The 19,816-nt window shown below is 38.0% G+C and overlaps 1 protein-coding gene across 4 annotated transcripts in view; it reads left to right on the top strand.

Annotated features, from left to right (window-relative positions):
• Positions 1 to 15,632, top strand: part of LOC126248465 (epidermal growth factor receptor kinase substrate 8-like protein 2) — a 217,871-nt gene extending 202,239 nt beyond the window's left edge. For 3 of the 4 annotated variants that reach the window (XM_049949474.1, XM_049949471.1, XM_049949473.1), the window contains exons 16-19: positions 8,984 to 9,152; positions 9,243 to 9,378; positions 9,702 to 9,894; positions 15,311 to 15,632. In XM_049949474.1, coding sequence (XP_049805431.1) covers positions 8,984 to 9,152; positions 9,243 to 9,378; positions 9,702 to 9,894; positions 15,311 to 15,396 — 584 coding nt within the window. In that variant the 3' untranslated portion in view covers positions 15,397 to 15,632. The remainder of the gene's footprint in view (positions 1 to 8,983; positions 9,153 to 9,242; positions 9,379 to 9,701; positions 9,895 to 15,310) is intronic. The other variant, XM_049949470.1, reaches the window with a different exon arrangement.
• The last annotated feature ends 4,184 nt before the right edge of the window (positions 15,633 to 19,816 follow it).

Genomic DNA, 19,816 nt, shown 5'->3' with positions numbered 1-19,816 from the left:
CCTTGGCAGTAATGTGACCTTGCAGATTAACTATGGGGCCCATGGAATACTGCAATATGGCTGCCCAAATCATCACTATACCCTCGCTGTATTTCACTATTGGGATGTAAATTTGGCCAGAAGTTGGAAACAGTGTGAAACAAGACTCATACAACCAAATTGTTTTCTTCCAATGCTCCAGAGTCCTGGTTCTGTGGCTTTGCCATCATGTTTCTCTGTTATGGACATTTGGATTACTGATGAGTGGTTCAAATTCCAGCTCACCCTGCAATTCCCTGGTTCTGGAGCTCCTTTCATGTTGTTTTGACACTGACATGGTTTGCGAGTGAAACATTAAACTTGCAGCATGTTGAGGACATCACACAAGTGCCATTTGTGGTCGAATAGAACAGCAAAACCTCTGGGCTTGGCTAGCACATGCATTTATGTTCAAGCATGCCTTTCTCATGGTGTTTTCATATTTTTATCCAGCCCCTCTAGTTGTCAGCATGCTCTCTTCCATATGGATAAAGGTCCCAATAAACCTACATTCTCTCTTGCGTGTACATAAATGTGTCAAGAAAATCAGTGAAAGCAGTATGTATTCCTCAGTATACTAACATGGGTTGAATCAGTGCCTTGTTTTCCAAGGTTCTTTAGTCCAAATTTTATTGAAACTGAGACAAAAGTTTTCTCAAAATCAATGAATCCCAGACAAAGTGTTAATTCATACTCATTGCTTCATTCTGTGATTTCTTTTATAACTTGCAAGAGACCCATTGTGCTATATCCACTTGTAAAGCCACCTTGTTCCTTTGGCTGATTAAAATCTATTTTTTTTCAATGTGATTGGTGGCTGTATAAGTGAATATTTTGTACATCACAGAAGGAGAATGACAACAATGTCCAGTTTTGGGTATTTGTTTTCTTCAACAAACATTCTATAAATAATTTTGCAAGTTGTTTTTGTACACCTTTTCTTCCAGCTCATAATATTTTTATTAGAACGCCATCGTCTCTCAGCCTCTCTCAGTGCCTTCTTCATGCCGTGAGTGTCTTTATACATCTTGTCTGGCATTATGCTAGCTCTCTCAATAATCTATTATTATCTAAGTCTGCATCTTATTAATTTGTTAACATATACAAACATGTAAAGAAATCTTGGACTGCTTGGACATTTTTCTATCTTTTGTTAATTATTGTGCTATTTTTCATCGTAACTAAGGAAATGTGACGTATACCAAAGTGAGTTTCTGTTTTGTTTTTGTTATACATTTTTATTTTTATTTTTTTAAAAAAGCACCTAGAAGGAATTACCTGAATGGGATGGAAATCTGTATATATGATGTACATGTACAGACAAACAAAGGATTACAGTTTCAGAAAAATTGGATGGTTTGTTTAATAGAAAGAGCTTCACAAATTGAGCAAGTCAGTAACATGTTGATCCACATATGGCCCTTAAGCAAGCAGTTATTCAGCTTGGCATTGATTGATACAGTTGCTGGATGTTCTCCTGGGAGATACTGTGCCAAATTCTGCCAATTTGGCACATTACATCATCAAATCTTAACCTGGTTGGAGGATGCTGTCCATAATGCTGTGAAAATTCTCAGTTGGGGAAAACATGTGTACACACAGGCATTATCTTACTGAAATGTAAGCCCAGGATGACTCGCCATGAAGGGCAACAAAACAGAATGTAGAATATCATTGATGTACCGGTATGCTGAAAGGATGCTCTGGATGACAACCAAAGGGGTCCTGCTACGAAATGAAATGGCGTCCCAGATCATCACTCCTGGTTTTCAGGCCATATGGTGGATGACTGTCAGGTTGGTATCCCATCATTGTTTGGGGCATCTCCAGACATATCTCCGCTGGTTGTCAGGGCTCATTTCAAAGCAGGACTGAACCCTGAAGACAATTCAACTGTATTCAATGAGATTCTAGGCTGGATGTGCCCAACACCACAACAAACAGACTTGTTGGTGTACAGAGGTCAGTGGTAGTTGACCCAATGGGCACCGTGAGCTCACACCCCTTTTTGCAGGGTGCCTGTTAATGGTCCTTGTGGTCATTGAAGTATCAGTTGCATGCCAGACCAGTGATAATGATGAATCCAGGACTCTGTGTGCCTCTCTTATGATTGCTTGGTCCTCACATTGTGTTGTCTCTCTAGGGAAACAATTTCCTTTTTGATGCTGTCTGCAGCCATATTTCACCCATTCTAGCCAACATCATCAAACAGTGGCATTGCTCCCATTCAGATGTTGCATGATTTGCCGATTACTCCACCTGTCGTCTTTGAGCCCAACTGTGCCTCCTCCCTCAAATGCTGACACCTGTGTTTATTGTGTACACGCCTGTCCACGAGGCACAGTTGCTGTCCAACTGAGTACATGGAATGAAATTTGCATAGACTTTATGCCCTGGTATAGACATGTCCCCTGTTTACTATCCTTGCCAGCTGTGTGGTGAAATTGTGCAGCAGCATCACAATTCATCCATCGACTGTCAATGCTTAGAATTTTGCATTATCTGTAGATACCTCTATGAATATCAATTTGTGACCACACACCCTCTTGAAGATGTTTGTGAACAGTTTTGGTCGCTTCAGCAGATTCTATTAAGTTCCAGTTATTGTTTGCTTAAAGCTCTCATCTTCCCTGTAATAGTTATTTTGCTCTTTTTGAAGTTTTCTTTTGTTTTGTTTTTTTCATACCTGCAGTATCTTTTGCTGTTTGCATAATTAACTTTGTCAAGTAGTTGCTCATTTTGACTACCTGTATAATCTACATTTTCTGAGAGTTTCAACTTATTGTTTAATTTTACATAGTATACCTTGTCTATTTTTAGATAAATCCTGATTATCTATATTTCTTACATCCTACTGCATGATTCTTCTTCTTTCCAATTCTTTTTATCTAGTTTTAGTCTGCAGCTTACAGGTGTGTGATAACTTGCAGTTTGACTGTGGTTTAAGACTGTTGCATCATTTAATTTTTGGCCCCATTTTTGTTCTCTATTAGTCCATTTTATCACTGCCCTTTTTTTGGAATAATATGTTAATGACAATCATGTTCTTCTTGGCAGATTCTGCCAATGTATTCTACTAATATAGGACCTATGCCATTTTTGCTGATGTGCCAAAACCTTCCTATTGAGGAATTGTTCTTTAGTTCCTGTTTCCCATTATTGTCTTGTAATGGGATTTTCTGTCACTTATCAGCTTCTGTAACTCTTCACAAAGGTCTTCTACTTTGTGATGAGAATGTAAACATGTTGGAGCATAGATTTGAATGACTTCCATGGAATATCTTCTGCTTATTATTAAAGCAGCTTTTGCCATTCTGTCCAAGATCACTTCTTTCTATATCCATAATATTTATTCATATTTACAATAAAGCTAACTCTTGAATTTCCTCCATACCTTTTCCTCTAAAGTTACCTTATTTTTTAATTCAATTAGAACTTTTTATCTGCCTTGTGATAACCATTCTATATTCCACTTTATCTTATTTAACTCCTCATCTAGCTACACTAACCCATCTTCACAGCTCATACTTAAGTAATTTAATACCCCTAAATAACTGGTATTAGAAACAACTGATTTTCTAAGGTCCCTGCTGCCGTTTATTCAGCCAAAGATAGTGTAACAAGATGTGGGTTCAGAAATTGCTGAGTATGCCCCATGGCCTACTGTTTATGAAACCACAATGGTTGTGAATAATTTAATTTTGTGATTTATGATACAAAATCTTATTGCAATTTTCTGCATGTCAGTCCAACATTACCTACTTTGACAGCTATTGGACCATTATGACTTCATACTCTTCTGTGGAAAAGAAACAGGTGTAAAATCTTAGGAACATTGGTCCACTTTGGCTATTTCTATAGAACTTAAAAATTTACCAGATTTGGCTGCCAGTTTCTGTTCAAGTCTGCACTATGTGAAATCAGAGAAATTTATTTTTCAAGCTGATCTTTTAGGGAACTCTTCTAAAGATGAATCTGACCAAAATGTAATGAGAGCCCAGAGTACCTCACATAAACATTTCTGTGTTTGTAGCATCCAGACATAGCATCCTATTCCTGGAGAGGATCTCCCTACCATTACTGGTGTTAAGTGCACACACAAATTATAAACTTTCAGACCCACTGAGGTGTTTGTTCAGTAGCTGACATTTGAAAGTACTGCATTTTTAAAATAAAAAAAATTAGAAAAGGTGGAAAACGGAATATACATGTGACGTGGAGAGAAAAGTGATACCATAATTTAGGTATAAATAAGGAAAAAACTACCAAATTTTTAGGTTTCTGAAGGCAGGGATATTGTGGAAGGCAGAAGAAAGATGATAGTAGGAGCAGGAAATGGAAGAATACTAGTAACTGCAGATTTTGTAAAGGAAGAAGGGGGGAAAAATAAGTTGGAAAGTAATTGTAGATGATAAGTAAGTTAGCCGTTACCAGGAACAAAAACATATTCAAAGTATGTAAAAGGTTTTCGAAGACCATTACCCGACACACCTTTTCATATTTTTGAACCAGTCGTGGTCTATTAACAGTCAATATGACTTTAAAAATATAACTGAAGTGCTTAGATAAAGTAAGTGTCATGTGTACACCGAAGAGCTGAAGAAACTGGCACACTTGCCTAATATTGTGTAGGGGGCCCCCCACGAGCACACAGAAGTGCCACAACATGGCATGGCATGGACTCAACTAATGTCTGAAGTAGTGCTAGAGGGAAATGACACCATTAGTCCTACACGGCAGTCCATAAATCCGTAAGAATACAAGGGGGTGGAGATCTCTTCTGAACAGCATGTTGAAAGGCATCCCAGATATGGTCAATAATGTTCATATCTGGGGAGTTTGGTGGGCAGCGGAAGTGTTTAAACTCAGAAGATTGTTCCTGGAGCCACACTGTAGCAATTCTGGACATGTGGGGTGTTGCATTGTCCTGTTGGAATTGCCCAAGTCCGTCGGAATGCACAATTGACATGAATGGATGCAGGTGACCAGACAGGATGCTTACGTGCATGTCATCTGTCAGAGTTATATCTAGACATATCAGGGATCCCATATCACTGCAACTGCACATCACCACCTTGAACAGTCCCCTGCTGACATGCAGGATCCATGGATTCATGAGGTTGTCTCCATGCCCATACATATTCATTTGCTCGACACAGTTTCAAATGAGACTTTTCCGACCAGACAACATGTTTCCAGTCATCAACAGTCGAATATTGGTGTTGACAGACCCAGGCATAGTGTAAAGCTTTGTGTTGTGCAGTCATCAAGGGTACATGAATGGGCCTTTGGCTCTGAAAGACCATATCGATGATGTTTCATTGAATTGTTCACACGTTGACACTTTATGATGGCCCAGCATTGAAATTTGCAGCAATTTGTGGAGGGCCTGCACTTCTGTCACATTGAATGATTCTCTTCAGTTGTCGTTGGTCCTGTTCTTGCAGGATCTTTTTCCAGCCACAGTGATGTCAAAGATTTGATGTTTTACTGGATTCCTAATATTCACAGTACACTCATGAAATGGTTGTATGGGAAAGTCCCCACTTCATCGCTGCTTTGGAGATGTGGTGTCCCATTGCTCATGCACCGACTATAACACCATGTTCAAACTCACTTAAATCTTGATGAGCTGGCATTGTAGCAGCAGTAACAGATCTAACAACTGCGCCAGACACTTGTCTTATATAGGAGTTATTGACCGCAGAGACATATTCTCCCTATTTACATATCTCTGTATTTGAATATGTGCTGTAGTGTATATTTAAAAAATCCATTTCCTGTAACTTTGTGAATGGTTGTCATAGAAAAAATGTAAAAGTTCGAGGTCTGATACCCTAGAATTTTTATTCTAATTAATAAGTAAATCACGTAACACTTCTTTCACCATTGGCAATGCTTTGTACTAGGGAAAAATTTCACATTAGGCCATGGTACAAGTTCCATGTTATACTCTAATGCTATTGCAATTGAGAGGCAAAGGCATAGCATGTGCAATAGGGCCTTCAAATTTAGGACACTTTTGACAAATCACTTTACTACACAGGTTTAGAAGTAAAAAAGGGTGTGGACAGTTGGAAAGGGGGGGAGGATTTAGGCAAGAGCTAAAAGAGGAGGTATGATACATTTTATTTAGATCCAAACTGGGGAATAATTGTGTGTATCAAGATAATTTACCATCACTGTTGCAGAACATGGGTGTTCATTACAGGATATAAATGAGAAAAGTAACTTGAAAAGTACGTGGAACCTCCTGTTCTACATGAAACTATGTTCTGTTGCCAGTTCCTGACATGTGACAGAGACTGTTTGCTTGTGATAATTTGTATGGGCCATTTCTGTGCTGGTCACATAAATTAGAGTGTACACTTATAATGACTCAGTTTGTACATGATATCAATAGTTTAAAATGTGAATCTCCAATTATTTATGTCTTTTCTAGTAAGGGGGCTACCTGGATATGAAATTTCATAGCAAAGTTAGAACAGGGAAGACAAGGTAAGAAAATCCAAAAATCTGACAAGCATATTTAAAAGGCTGTGTGCTAAATGGATCATTTTGTTGGGTAGAATATGAAGACCTGTAGGCAGGAAGTGCATCATTTTGTGCCATAGTTTAAGGGGCTTATAGTATTAACTTTAAGAAGTAAACACACACACACACACAGAGACACACGTGTGCGCGCCTGTATGATAAGATCATGCTGGCTGACTAGGCACTTCAGCTCTGTGGCTTGACTGTGGTGAGTAGTTGTATGGGGTGGTGTGGGTAAGGAAAGAAAGGAGAGAGGGAGTGGAAGAGCAGGTTGCAGAAGGAGAAGGAGAAGGATAGGAGACTGGTGCATTGGATAGGAATGTTGCTTCAGCAATGCGTTAGATGAGCTTGTGGTGCTCACGATGAGCTGGAAGAGTGGGTTGAGAGGGGAGATAGAACAGGTGGAGTAGAGACTGTGAGTAAGGGGATGTGAGTGAAGTTAGGGTCTTGGCATGAGAGTGGAGAACTCTAAACCCAAGCTGTAAGCTGGGTAAAACAATGTTAAAAGTTGAAACACTGATAATGTGTCTGTACCTTGCTGTTGGAGAAGCTGTGAAGTAAACATGTGGCACACAAAATCTGATAATTGGAAAATCTGATTAAGGAGATATTGTATAGTTGTAGGAGATGAAATGCATCCCATACATTGGTTTGGTCAGAGATGATGTTCAATTGCAGATGTAGTTAATTAACTCAAGAAAGAACCCAAAATAATCTATTGATGAGATTCTAATGACAATTTAACCATCATTTGACCTTAATCTCTCTCAAGTCTGCTTTTTGCAATCCATTCATCCATGGTGTCTCAAGTATCTTTTTTTACAGCCCTAAATCCTGTAGTTGATTTTATGAGGATCATTAGGAAAGTAGGCGCCATTCTGAAAAAAAAAGAAACAAAAATTAACTTGAGATGCAATAGTGATAATATTTATTGTTCACAAAATATGTTGTATTAATTATCTACATTATTGCCTCCATTGTTGAAATAATGATCATATTTTGTGACCAGATATTGTATATCTTTCTCACAGAAATTTGCTATTAGTGATAATACTCAGCTGGTCACAGTTCCTGTTAACCCATCATTGTCATGGAAGCACCATTTAGCAGTGAACAATTTGAAATGCACAAAAGAGTGAAACATGTGTTGCTTCTTAATGCTGTGTGAAAACTTTTCACCCATTCCTCCTTCAATTTTGATGATTGGGAAATTTTCTCATGCCCTTAACTAACATTTGCACTCATCAATGACCATAAGCCCTGTCTGAACTTGTGCTCCATTTTTAATCATTTTGTAACTGAATGCTTACTAAACCCTATCTTCCTTTCTTCCCATCCTGTATTAATCATTTTAAATGTCTGGCCACCGAAAAAAAGCAAGGAATATGTGAAAAACTTAGACCAGACTTCCAAATAGCTAGAATTATCAGCTGACCTATTGTATGTCTAATGATGAGCTTGGTGAGAATTGACAACTACTTAATGGATAAACAAATAAAGCTATTTCTTAAAAAATGAGCAATTGCAGTTTCTTCAATAATTATCTTCAATTTAAGCAATGGTATATACTCATGCCACTCAGTGCACAAAAGACAAGTTTTGTTGGAACATGAAATGCAAATAATTTTGATATTATGAGGGCTGTTCAGAAAGTAAGGTCCAATTGGTCGCGAAATGAAAACCACAGTGAAAATAATTTTTTTTTGCAACAGTTAGTCATACCTTCCAGCTACCTCTCCAGTCACTTCTCCGGCTGTTACATTTGTCATGATGTTGTACAAACTTTCCAGTACCCTTGTCACAGAAAGCAGCCACCTGTGCTTTCCACCAATTCTCTACACTAGTCCGCCTTTCATTGTTTGAGCCAAATGTTGTATTCATAGCCAGCGGTTCATGTGAGCAGAGATGAACAATGGATGGAGCAAATTTAGGGCTGTATTGTGAGCGATCAAACACTTCCCATAGAAAATGCTGCAGGAGCATCTTCATTGCCCCTGCAGAATGCAGCTGAAATTTGCCTTGAAGAAAGAAATGCATGACATTTATGTTATGTGGGCTGCATAGCTTCAGGCAAAATCTCATACCAGATCCACATACTTTGCAGGAGACACTGTTGTTTTAGGCATTTCTATGTGAAGACTTCACACTCTGAACTGAAAAGAGCAACGTGAAGTGATCGACAGGCATGCTATAGGCACTGCCCAACACATCTGTGCGAAGTTCCATTGGATTTTCACAGTGGTTTCCTTTTTGTGCCTAATTGGACCTTACTTTCTGAATACACCTTATGTATACCAAACAGGAAGATAAATACAGTTTTAGCATTAGTTCCTTTTTTCTGTTACTATTGTGAAAATATTATTACACTTAGTATTTTATCAAATGTAAAAAAAATTCCATACACTACAAACTGAATTGGTTTGCATTACAGCTCCAAGTATGCAGGACATAATGCAAGAGGAGCTAAAGACAGTGTTGACATTATACCGAGGCAAAACAAGGAAGCTTGATATTGTGAAAACTCCTGAAGTTTACATTGATCAGAAATCTACACCTGATGAAGTGCAGCAGTGGCTGCAGGAAAAAGGCTTTAGTGAGAAGTAAGAGTGAAAATAGCTACGTGAAGTGACCAATGTTAAACTACATAAAATTATGAAATCCTTCTTAAAATGTAAAATTAATCATTTCAGGATCTGTAAGCAGCTTAAAGGTATGACAGGGAATGAACTGTTTGCACTTACTCGAACACAGCTTGAGACTTACTGTGGGAAGACTGAAGGTCACCGTTTGGATTCCCAAATAACAATACAGAGAAATGTTTCTGGTGTATGTATATTTGATTTTTGCTGTTTTTAAAAGTCATGTTAAAATTATGAATGTCATTCCATTCTTTCTTACATTACATATTAGTAAGACCTTTGTTTCTTAAATTAAGTTATTTGTTCAGGTGTACATCTTGTTATTACTGATGTTACTAATTATACAGTGCCATTTGGAGAAGTGGCGCAGAATGCCAGTCTTTTTCTTGCCATTGGATATTTATTATTACTGTGTTGTAGTAATGATAACACCTAACACTTATTGTAGATAAGAAGTTGTTATCATTTATTGTATATTAGCAATCACATAGGTAATGTCTTGTTTTGCAGTATAAAACTGCTCGCTCATCAGAACTGAGTGCAATATTAGCAAGAGCAAGAAGAAAGGCTGAGCTTGCTACTGAGAGCCATGATACACCAGACAAGGGAAATTCACCACCACCTCCTCCTGATAAGCACACAGAAAGTCAGAAACCATTGACTGCAGAAGTTCAAAATGCAAATTTGTTCCCTGACAATGATGGTGAGTCTAAATTAACTAGCAGCATATAGCCCATTCAGAAAATGATGATGTCATTGGCAGTGACTTCCACCTTAGTTATTTCATACAGTACTGCTCATTAATTTCAATAAACCATGACTGTTATCTGATATTTCAAACAGGAGCACAAAAAAACTATTTTTGGAGGAATAAAGTTATATCCAAACAGATAAATCATATTTTACTTTTATCAAAGTATATGGATTTAGTGAGTGCCTCATAAAATTGAGGCATGTGGTCAATAAGTTTTTGTAGGTATTGCAAGTCTATATGATTCGATACATCCTTAATGGCATTCCAGAGATGTTCTTTGCTTGTTATGTGAAGATTCTGGATACATCTGTCTACTTCATCTGAGACCATTTCAATAGGGTTACAATCAGGGCTTTGGGAGGACCACTCCATATCCTTCAGTATCTTCTGTTTTTTCTTTGATGCAATGTGCTTCTTACAAAACACTGGCCAATATTTTGGGTCATTATCTTCTTGTAATGTGAACCCTTTCCCTATTAAGTGCAGTCCACATGATATCGTATGATAATGAAGTAGGCAATGGTAGTTCATTGATCCGTACACTCTTCTATTTTCATAATGTTGCCAACTCTTTCTCTTGAAAAACATCCCCAAACTATAACTGAAACCACACTGTCTTTAGCTGTAGGTAGAATACACTGCAAGGTCACCCTTTCTCCTTCATATCAATGAACAAATGTCCTCCTCCTAGCATCAAAAATCTTGAATTTTGATTCAGCTATGAATAACACTTTCTTTCACTCTTTGTATGTCTAATTACTATGTTTCATAGCCCATTGGAGTCTCTTCTTTTATCCGTGGGCTTCAGAAGGGGTTTCCTTGCTGCCACATGTCCTTTTAAACAGGCATCAATCAGTCTCCTGTTTACTTTTGCAACAGATATGTTTTTCTTGTTCAGCTCAACCAGTTCTACACGAATTTGTGCTGTTGTATTTTTATTTATTTATTTATTGTTCCGTGGGACCAAATTAAGGAGAAGTCCCCATGGTTATGGAACGAGTCAATACATGAAATTATAACACAATATTAGAAACAGATAAAATGAAATATAAAAAAACATAGTCAGGTGACAAGTCGTAAGTTTAAATAAAGAAAATGAGCAATGTAACACTGGAATTTGCTTAATTTTTTAGCTCTTCCAGGAGCTCCTCGACAGAATAGAAGGAGTGAGCCACGAGGAAACTCTTCAGTTTAGACTTAAAAGAGTTTGGGCTACTGTTAAGATTTTTGAGTTCTTGTGGTAGCTTATTGAAAATGGATGCAGCAGAATACTGCACTCCTTTCAGCACAAGAGTCAAGGAAGTGCATTCCACATGCAGATTTGATTTCTGCCTAGTATTAACTGAGTGAAAGCTGCTAACTCTTGGGAATAGGCTAATATTGCTAACAACAAATGACATTAAAGAAAATATATACTGTGAGGGCAATGTCAGAATTCCCAGACTATTGAATAGGGGTCGACAAGAGGTTCTCGAACTTACACCACATATAGCTCGAACAGCCCGTTTTTGAGCCAAAAATACCCTCTTTGAATCAGAAGAATTACCCCAAAAAATAATACCATATGACATAAGCGTATGAAAATATGCAAAGTAGACTACTTTTCGTGTTGAAGTGTCACTTATTTCAGATACTGTTCTAATGGTAAATAAAGCAGCATTTAGTTTCTGAACAAGATCCTGGACATGGGCTTTCCGCAACAGCTTACTATCTATCCGAATGCCTAGGAACGTGAACTGTTCTGTCTCGCTTATAATATGCCCATTCTGTCTGATCAAAATATCGGTTCTTGTTGAATTGTGAGTTAGAAACTGTAAAAACTGAGTCTTACTGTGATTTAGCATCAAATTATTTTCCACAAGCCACGAACTTATTTCATGAACTACATTATTTGTTACTGTTTCAATATTACACACAAGATCCTTCACTATCAAGCTGGTGTCATCAGCAAACAGAAATATTTCTGAATCACCTGTAATACTAGAAGTCATATCATTTACATAAATAAGAAACAGCAGTGGCCCCAGCACCGACCCTTGGGGAACGCCCCACTTAACAGTGCCCCATTGGGACTGAACATCACTACCACTCTCAATATTGCGGAGGATTACCTTCTGCTTTCTGTTCTTAAAGTAAGAGGCGAACCAATTGTAAGCTACTCCCCTTACTTCATAAGGGTCCAACTTCTGCAGTAATATTTTGTGGTCAACACAGTCAAAAGCCTTCGTTAAATCAAAGAAAACACCTAGTGTTCGCAACCTTTTATTTAATCCGTCCAAAACCTCACAGAGAAAAGAGAATATAGCATTTTCAGTTGTTAAACCATTTCTAAAACGAAACTGAACATTTGACAGCAAATTATGTGAATTTAAATGCTCCAGTAACCTTGTATATACAACCTTCTCGATAACTTTAGCAAACACTGATGGCATAGAAATAGATCTAAAATTGTCAACATTATCAATGTCTCCCTTTTTATAAAGTGGCTTCACTACCGAGTACTTTAATCGGTCAGGAAACCGACCACTCCTAAAGGAAAAGTTACAGATATGGCTAAGTACTGGGCTAACATACATAGAACAATACTTCAGTATTCTGCTAGATACCCCATCATATCCATGAGAGTTTTTGGTCTTTAGTGATTTACTTATTAACTCAATCTCCCTCTTGTCAATATCATGGAGGAGCATTTCAGGTAACAGTCTCGGAACACTTTTTTCTAAGAGCGCTATATGATTCCCTGTTGGGACTAGGTTTCTATTTAGTTCACCTGCTATATTCAGAAAGTGATTATTAAATAGTGTACATATATGCGACTTATCAGTAACACGGACATTCCCACTACGCACTGATTCTATATCCTCGACCTGTCTCTGCAGACCAGCCACTTCCTTTACGACTGGCCATATGGTTTTAATTTTATCCTGAGACTTAGCTATTCTATCTGCATACCACATACTTTTTGCCTTCCTAATAACATTTTTAAGCACCTTACAATACTGTTTGTAATGGGCTGCTGCATTTAGATTTTGACTGTTTCTAACATTTTGATATAATTGCCACTTTGTTCTACAAGATATTCTTATCCCTCTAGTCAGCCACCCAGGCTGCCTGTTTGTGCTAGTACCCTGTTTTGAACGTTCTAATGGAAAGCAACATTCAAAGAGCATGCGAAAAGTTTTGAGAAAAGCATTATATTTATCGTCTACTGTATCAGCGCTATAAACATCTTGCCACTCTTGTTCCTTGATAAGGTTTACAAAGGTCTCTACAGCAACTGGATCAGCTTTCCTAAACAGCTGATGACTATATTTAACACGTGTTGCAGCACAAAAACCTTTTAGAGTTAAAATTTGTGCATCATGATCTGAAAGGCCATTCACCTTTTTGCTAACAGAATGCCCTTCTAGTAATGAGGAATGAACAAAAATGTTGTCTATGGTTGTTCTACTGTTCCCTTGCACTCTCGTTGGAAAGAATACGGTTTGCATAAGATTATATGAATTAAAGAGGTCTACCAGCATCCTCTTCCTTGCACAATCACTTATACAATTAATATTGAAGTCACCACATATAACTAACTTTTTGTATTTCCTATAAAGTGAACCAAGAACCTCCTCTAGCTTTAGCAAAAATGTTGTGAAATCGGAGTCTGGGGATCTATAAATAACAACAGTTAGAAGTTTAGCTCCGTTAAATTTAACCACACCTGCACAACATTCAAACACCTTTTCAGTGCAGTACTTTGAAACATCAATTGACTCAAATGGGATGCTGTTTTTCACATACATGGCTACTCCCCCACACCAAAAAGAGCTCCTCGAAAAGCTGCCAGCCAACCTGTTTCCTGGTAAAGGAAACCTCTGAATTATCTCCTTATTTAAGAAGTGTTTGGATATACCAATAATTTCAGAGTCAACATCTATAAGCAGTTCACTAACTTTATCTCTAATACCTTGTAGCCGGCCGCGGTGGCCATGCGGTTCTAGGCGCTGCAGTCCGGAACCGCGGGACTGCTACGGTCGCAGGTTCGAATCCTGCCTTGGGCATGGATGTGTGTGATGTCCTCAGGTTAGTTAGGTTTAAGTAGTTCTAAGTTCTAGGGGACTGATGACCTAAGATGTTAAGTCCCATAGTGCTCAGAGCCATTTGAACCCCTTTTTTTTAATACCTTGTATATTTTGATGAAATATACTAATTCCCTCATTACTCGGATACCTAAGCTTTGTCAAAAGTGGTTCCTTTGTTAGAGAGACTTCCCTTAAGCAGGAATACCTATCAGCTGACTTCAATCTAAAAAAGGTGCAGCCCTAACACCCACTACTGCAGGAATTTTCCCATGAGTGATCCTACCAACCCCACCTATGCTGTCACCTATAAGCTTTGCCAACCTCCCCTTCCCATACCTGTTGAGGTGCAGGCCATGTCTAGTGAAACCTGTCCTGCTGATAGACTCCACCGACACCACTGAAATGTGACCCATGCTTTCTGTCATCAACGCACCCCCAAGTCTCATGTTATTACGCCTGACGGCTGTATTAAGATGAGGCCGATCGTGACGCTGAAACAGTTCCACAAAATGCACATTCGTGTTGCCAGTCTGAGTGGCTATCTTTTCCGGGTCACCATCTATGTTATACTCCTCATCCCTATCAATACTATTACCAGCCCCACCCACAGTCACTACCTGATCCTCTTTAGTAAAATCCCTACATAACCCCCCTATGTTAACAGTCACCTGAGCCAATCCTGCATTAGGCTTCACAATGCTGGTGACCTGGTACTCACTCCCAAGCACTTCCTGCAACTGCTGGCCTACACCTCTGCCTGCTTGTTTGGGTACCACAATTGCAGCACCTTTGTCTATGGATATTTTCACTCTTGGAGCCATAATAAAGATGTGAACACTGTCAACTGTCACTAAGAAACTGAAGTGCATAACCATATAAATTGTATCATACCACTGCTTGAAGTACACAGCAGACATCACAACACTACTTGGAACAACAGGGCACCATGGAATGGTCATTCATTGTCACACAGGTGACCAAACATACCAATTCAGCTAACTATTTTGTGTATACACATCACTCTTCTGAATAATACTGCATATAGATGAAAACAATTACATAAACCTGACATGATTACCAATGTTGTACTGTTGCTTTGCTTACTCAGCTGTAGCCATGGTTTTATATGATATCTACAGGGAATTAGATGTCAGTTATTAGGTTTATTGAAATTAATGAACAGACATGTACATTTAGTGTTACTAGTGTGTGGTGGGAACTTTTATTAAACCCAAAAGGAACTTGAAATGTTTCTGCTTAGCAGACATATAATAGAGTGTAATTACTTTTTTCAGATTCACAAGATAATGATGCCACTTCTGACTCTCACTTCAGTAACATGCTGAAGCAGAGGCTCCTAGAAATGAAACAGAAAAAATAACAGAAGATTCAAAGCATAACATGAACACACATATTGAAAATAATGACATGCGTTTATGTGTCGTTAGCGGGAGTTATCTTTGTTTGTTTATTTTATTTAAAATGGTGTTCTCATAACTACCAAAACAAAAATTTCAACACTTTGTTCTGCTCAACCAATTGTTTTATCAGCCCTTTTGAAATTATTATTATTTTTTTCTGCTTGCTTTTTCAAGTCTTTGTATAAATTTCAGAACAAACAATTTATTCCTGCTTCACTGTATATGTAAATTCCTATTAGACATGCAGATGGCTTTATATTATTAGACATACAGATGATATTATAATGATTCCCTTGTATATTTAATTATTAATTTTGCAAAGTTGTAGCTCCAAGTTTCTGTATGTAAATATATAAAAAATTATTTTTCTGATGAAATACTGAAATACATTTTATTCCCTTTTTTCTACTTAGTACATGTTTGAAAATGGTCTTAAATTTGTGATCATCAGTTATAGTTTTAAGCCCATAAAATGTATTTGCCTTTCATTTCAAATTATAAGATTTAATTTTTATGTCAGTTACAAAGAGAAAGAAATAAGAGTGTAAAAAGCACATACTTCCATAAGAGATAGTTTCATCATTTTATTCTCTTGTTCTGTATCATGTTCTCTACGTAGTAAAATGTTGTATCTTAAACTAGCAAAGATTCTTGTTGCTGTTTTATGAATACAATATAAATAAAAAAGTGTATTTTTACAGAATGGCCCACACTCCATTATAGTAGTTTAATAAGATTAAACAAGATGAACATTAATAAAACCAACAAACTGGAGGGACAGATTCCTGACTGGAAATGGAGGGAAAAAGTTCCTATGAACATGTGTCCAGAAATAGACGGTGTGCATACAATGACAACAGATCTTCCAGGAACACAGTACAGAGCTGCATCGCATTCATGTCACAACAGATGTTCGAAGTGGCTTCCACAGGATTGTAGGTAATAGGGATAGTAACAGTTGTCATGCAGGATACACATTATCATATTTTGGCTTACACCACACTGGCAGGCCACTTGCCTGAGGCTTGTACTAGGGTTCGCCTCAATATCCTATAGAACTCAGTCCAACAAATCTGTTGTACATGCAGCCTGCTGCCTCTCTGCATGTTCGTCTGTCTGAAAGGACCCGTGATCACACAAACACCCAAAAGGAACTTGAAATGTTATATGATGTGGTTGATGTCTGTGAGAGTACTTGCATTGGTGTAGCTGTGCTGCCTCTCAACTGTTTCCATCTGCTTGGCAGTACAAAAACACTATCTTGGCTTGTTCCCAACATGAATACCAGACCATTCTGCTGCTTACAGTATGCTATGTCAATCACACAGTGTGCTACACAGGAGAAACACATGGCATGTGGTCAAAGGAACGTTATTTGTCAGCACCATTTACCGTGGCAATAATGCATTTCCAAGTGCATGTTCATAGGACCCTTTTTCCTCCATTTCCAGTCTGTAATCCATCTGTGCAGTTTGTCAAGTTCATAAATGTTAATGCTGTTTATATCTATACAGTTGTTTTCTTAATGCTTATTACACTAATTTCAATTACAGGATCATAAAAACCTGTCAAAGCTGTCACCCAGACATCAAGAGAATACAGAGGGTTCTTAGAGCTTTGTGACATATACTTTGTATGCAATAGATATTTGTATAAAGAAAAATAACAAATGTGTCAATATTTGAAAATAATATTGCATATTGGCTTCTGGATTAAATGATTTATTTTACATACAGGGTGGTCCATCTGAAGTATTGGATGAGATTATCTCGAAAACTATACATCGGGTAAGAATAGTGGGTAAAACAAGTTCGTAAGCTCAGAGGGGGACATCAAATGATATTACAAGTGACCTCCAGCCCCCACCCCCTTGTGTGGGGGTGGGGGGCAACTTTTAAATCTTAAATAGAAATGCCCATTTTTTTTTATTGCAGATTTGGATTCTCCATAAAAAAGTAATCAAGTTTTGTGTGAAACATTTTTTTTAAGCCATTGACAGATGGTGCTGAAATTGAGAAAAAAGTAAAATTGGGGAAGAACTCTGATTTATTTAGAATTATCCAAGAAAGACGTGTCAAATCAATAAAAAATGTGTACCAATTCTTTCGTTATGCCAAATTAAGCTACTTTTGTACAAAATGTACTGTATCCTACTTTTAGCATTACCCAGGAACAATGACATGGACATAGTAGAATAATGTTCCCACGGGTTGCTCATTAGTGTGAGTCCCCTTGCCTCACACATGGGGGTGCTTCTTTAGTGTGAGTCCCCTTGCCTCTCACATGTTGGGGTGCTTCGTTAGTGTGAGTCCCCTTGCCTCTCACAATTTGAGGTGCTTAACTAATGAAATTAGCCATGAAGAAATTGTTAAAAATTATCCCCATTTGCTTCAATGCATCTGCAAAAGTTGCCCACAGCTTTGAGCAGCACATCCCGTGGTATGGCTGCACACGCTCTTCGAATGCATTACTCAAAATCATTTTGGGTTATGGGCTGTCTTTCATAAATAATATTTTTTTAAATAACCCCGCAAGAAAGAATCGGGAGATGTTAGGTCAGGTGAACGTGGAGGCCACTGTATTTGTCTGCTGTGCCCTATCCACTGACCAGGGTGCTGTAAATTTAAAACATTCTGCACATTTTTAGCATAATGAGGAGCTGCTCCATCCTGTTGGAACCACATTCATTGCCTAGTTTCTAAATCAACATGTTCCATTAACTCCAACAAATCATCGCGGAGAAGTTGTAAATATGATTCCGCAGTAACATTTCGGTCAAAAAAATATGGTCGTATCACGTAACCGTTTCAAATTCCACACCAGACCATTAACGACCATTTTTGTTGATTGTCAGGGGTCTGTGCCAGTGTGGATTGACAGGGGACCAATAATGACAATCATGACGATTTAATTCATCACAGTTTTTGAAAGTGGCTTCAGTGGTGAACATAACGTATCTAAAAAAATCATTGTCACCTCTTATCATTTCCAAGGCCCATTGGCAGAAATGCATGTGTATTTGCATATCTTTCAGTGTTAATGCCCGTGTCTGTGTGATATGATACACATGGTATTTATGTGCCTTCAAAATCCTCAAAACAGTTGATTTAGGTATTCCAATTTGTTTCTGAATTGCATGACTACTCATTTCTGGATCCAGTTGAACACAGGTGAGAATGGTAAGGGTATGGGCATCATTTTCATTGTATATGCAATGACGAGGTGGACGGTGCATGTATCCATTTTGAGCTCATTGAGTGCAATTTCGAATAATGTTTTCACTTGGATGTCATCTGTTTGGGAAACAATCCGCATACAACTGCGCAGCTGCAACGTAATTGTTATGGCATTCGCCTAGAATTAACATCATATCAACAATCTCTGTAGGAGGATAGTGAGCCATGTTTCGCTAAAGAATAATTTACTTTAGTCAGTTGATGTTAATGGTTCACAATCAGAAAGTGAAGTGACATCTGATAGCATTGCACCGACCTTTATACTGAGCCATAGTTTGCAGTTTGGCCATGGTAGCGCCTTAGTCAGGTGAGTAACGAAATTGTGAAAGAGTTCCCTAATGAGATTTTAATACCATTCTGCCTCCCTCCATCAAAAACTGTGGCGGGTAGGATACATTTTGTAGAAAAATAGCTTAATTTGGCATAATAAAAGAATTGGTGCACATTTTGTATTGATTTGATGCGTCCTATGATCTTTCTAAATAAATCGGAGTTCTTCCCAAATTTTAATTTTTCTTGATTTCAGCACCATCTGTGAATGATTTAAAAAAAATGTTTCAGACAAAACTTGATTACTTTTTTATGGAGAATCCAAATCTGCAATAAAAATGGGGGTTTCCATTTAAGATTTAAAAGTTGCCCCCTGCCCCACCCAAAGTGGGGGTTGGGGGTGACATGTAGTATCATTTGATGTCCCCCCTTTGAGCTTATGAACTTGTCTTACCCACTATTTTTAACTTATGTATAGTTTTTGAGATAATCTCATCCAAAACTTCAGATGGACCACCCTGTATAGTGATCCATAAAAAATATTTTCACATTGGATTGCGAATTCACGTTGTCATTTGGGTGTCAGACCACACTCATTATAGAATTCATGAGGGGCACAATGAAGCTGCTGGATAGGGCATATGACATTTACCCCTAATGTTTCAGTGGACTATCCAGCTGCACTGATGTGGGCAAGGGAAATTCACTAGTACAAGAGATGTGATAGAGAAAACATGTAACAGCTCTTGCAAGGACTTTTAAAATGTGGTGATATAAACCTTGCCAACATACAGGGTGGTTATAATTAAACTTTCGCTACTTGAGCCAGTGTAGACAGAAAACAATTTACCATGTGGGTGCCCAGGAGGAGTTT

The sequence above is a fragment of the Schistocerca nitens genome, chromosome 3 (assembly GCF_023898315.1).
Source record: "Schistocerca nitens isolate TAMUIC-IGC-003100 chromosome 3, iqSchNite1.1, whole genome shotgun sequence".
Taxonomy (NCBI): Eukaryota; Metazoa; Arthropoda; class Insecta; order Orthoptera; family Acrididae; genus Schistocerca; species Schistocerca nitens.
The sequence above is the reverse complement of the archived record's forward strand: the minus strand, read 5'-3'. Positions and strand labels throughout refer to the sequence as shown.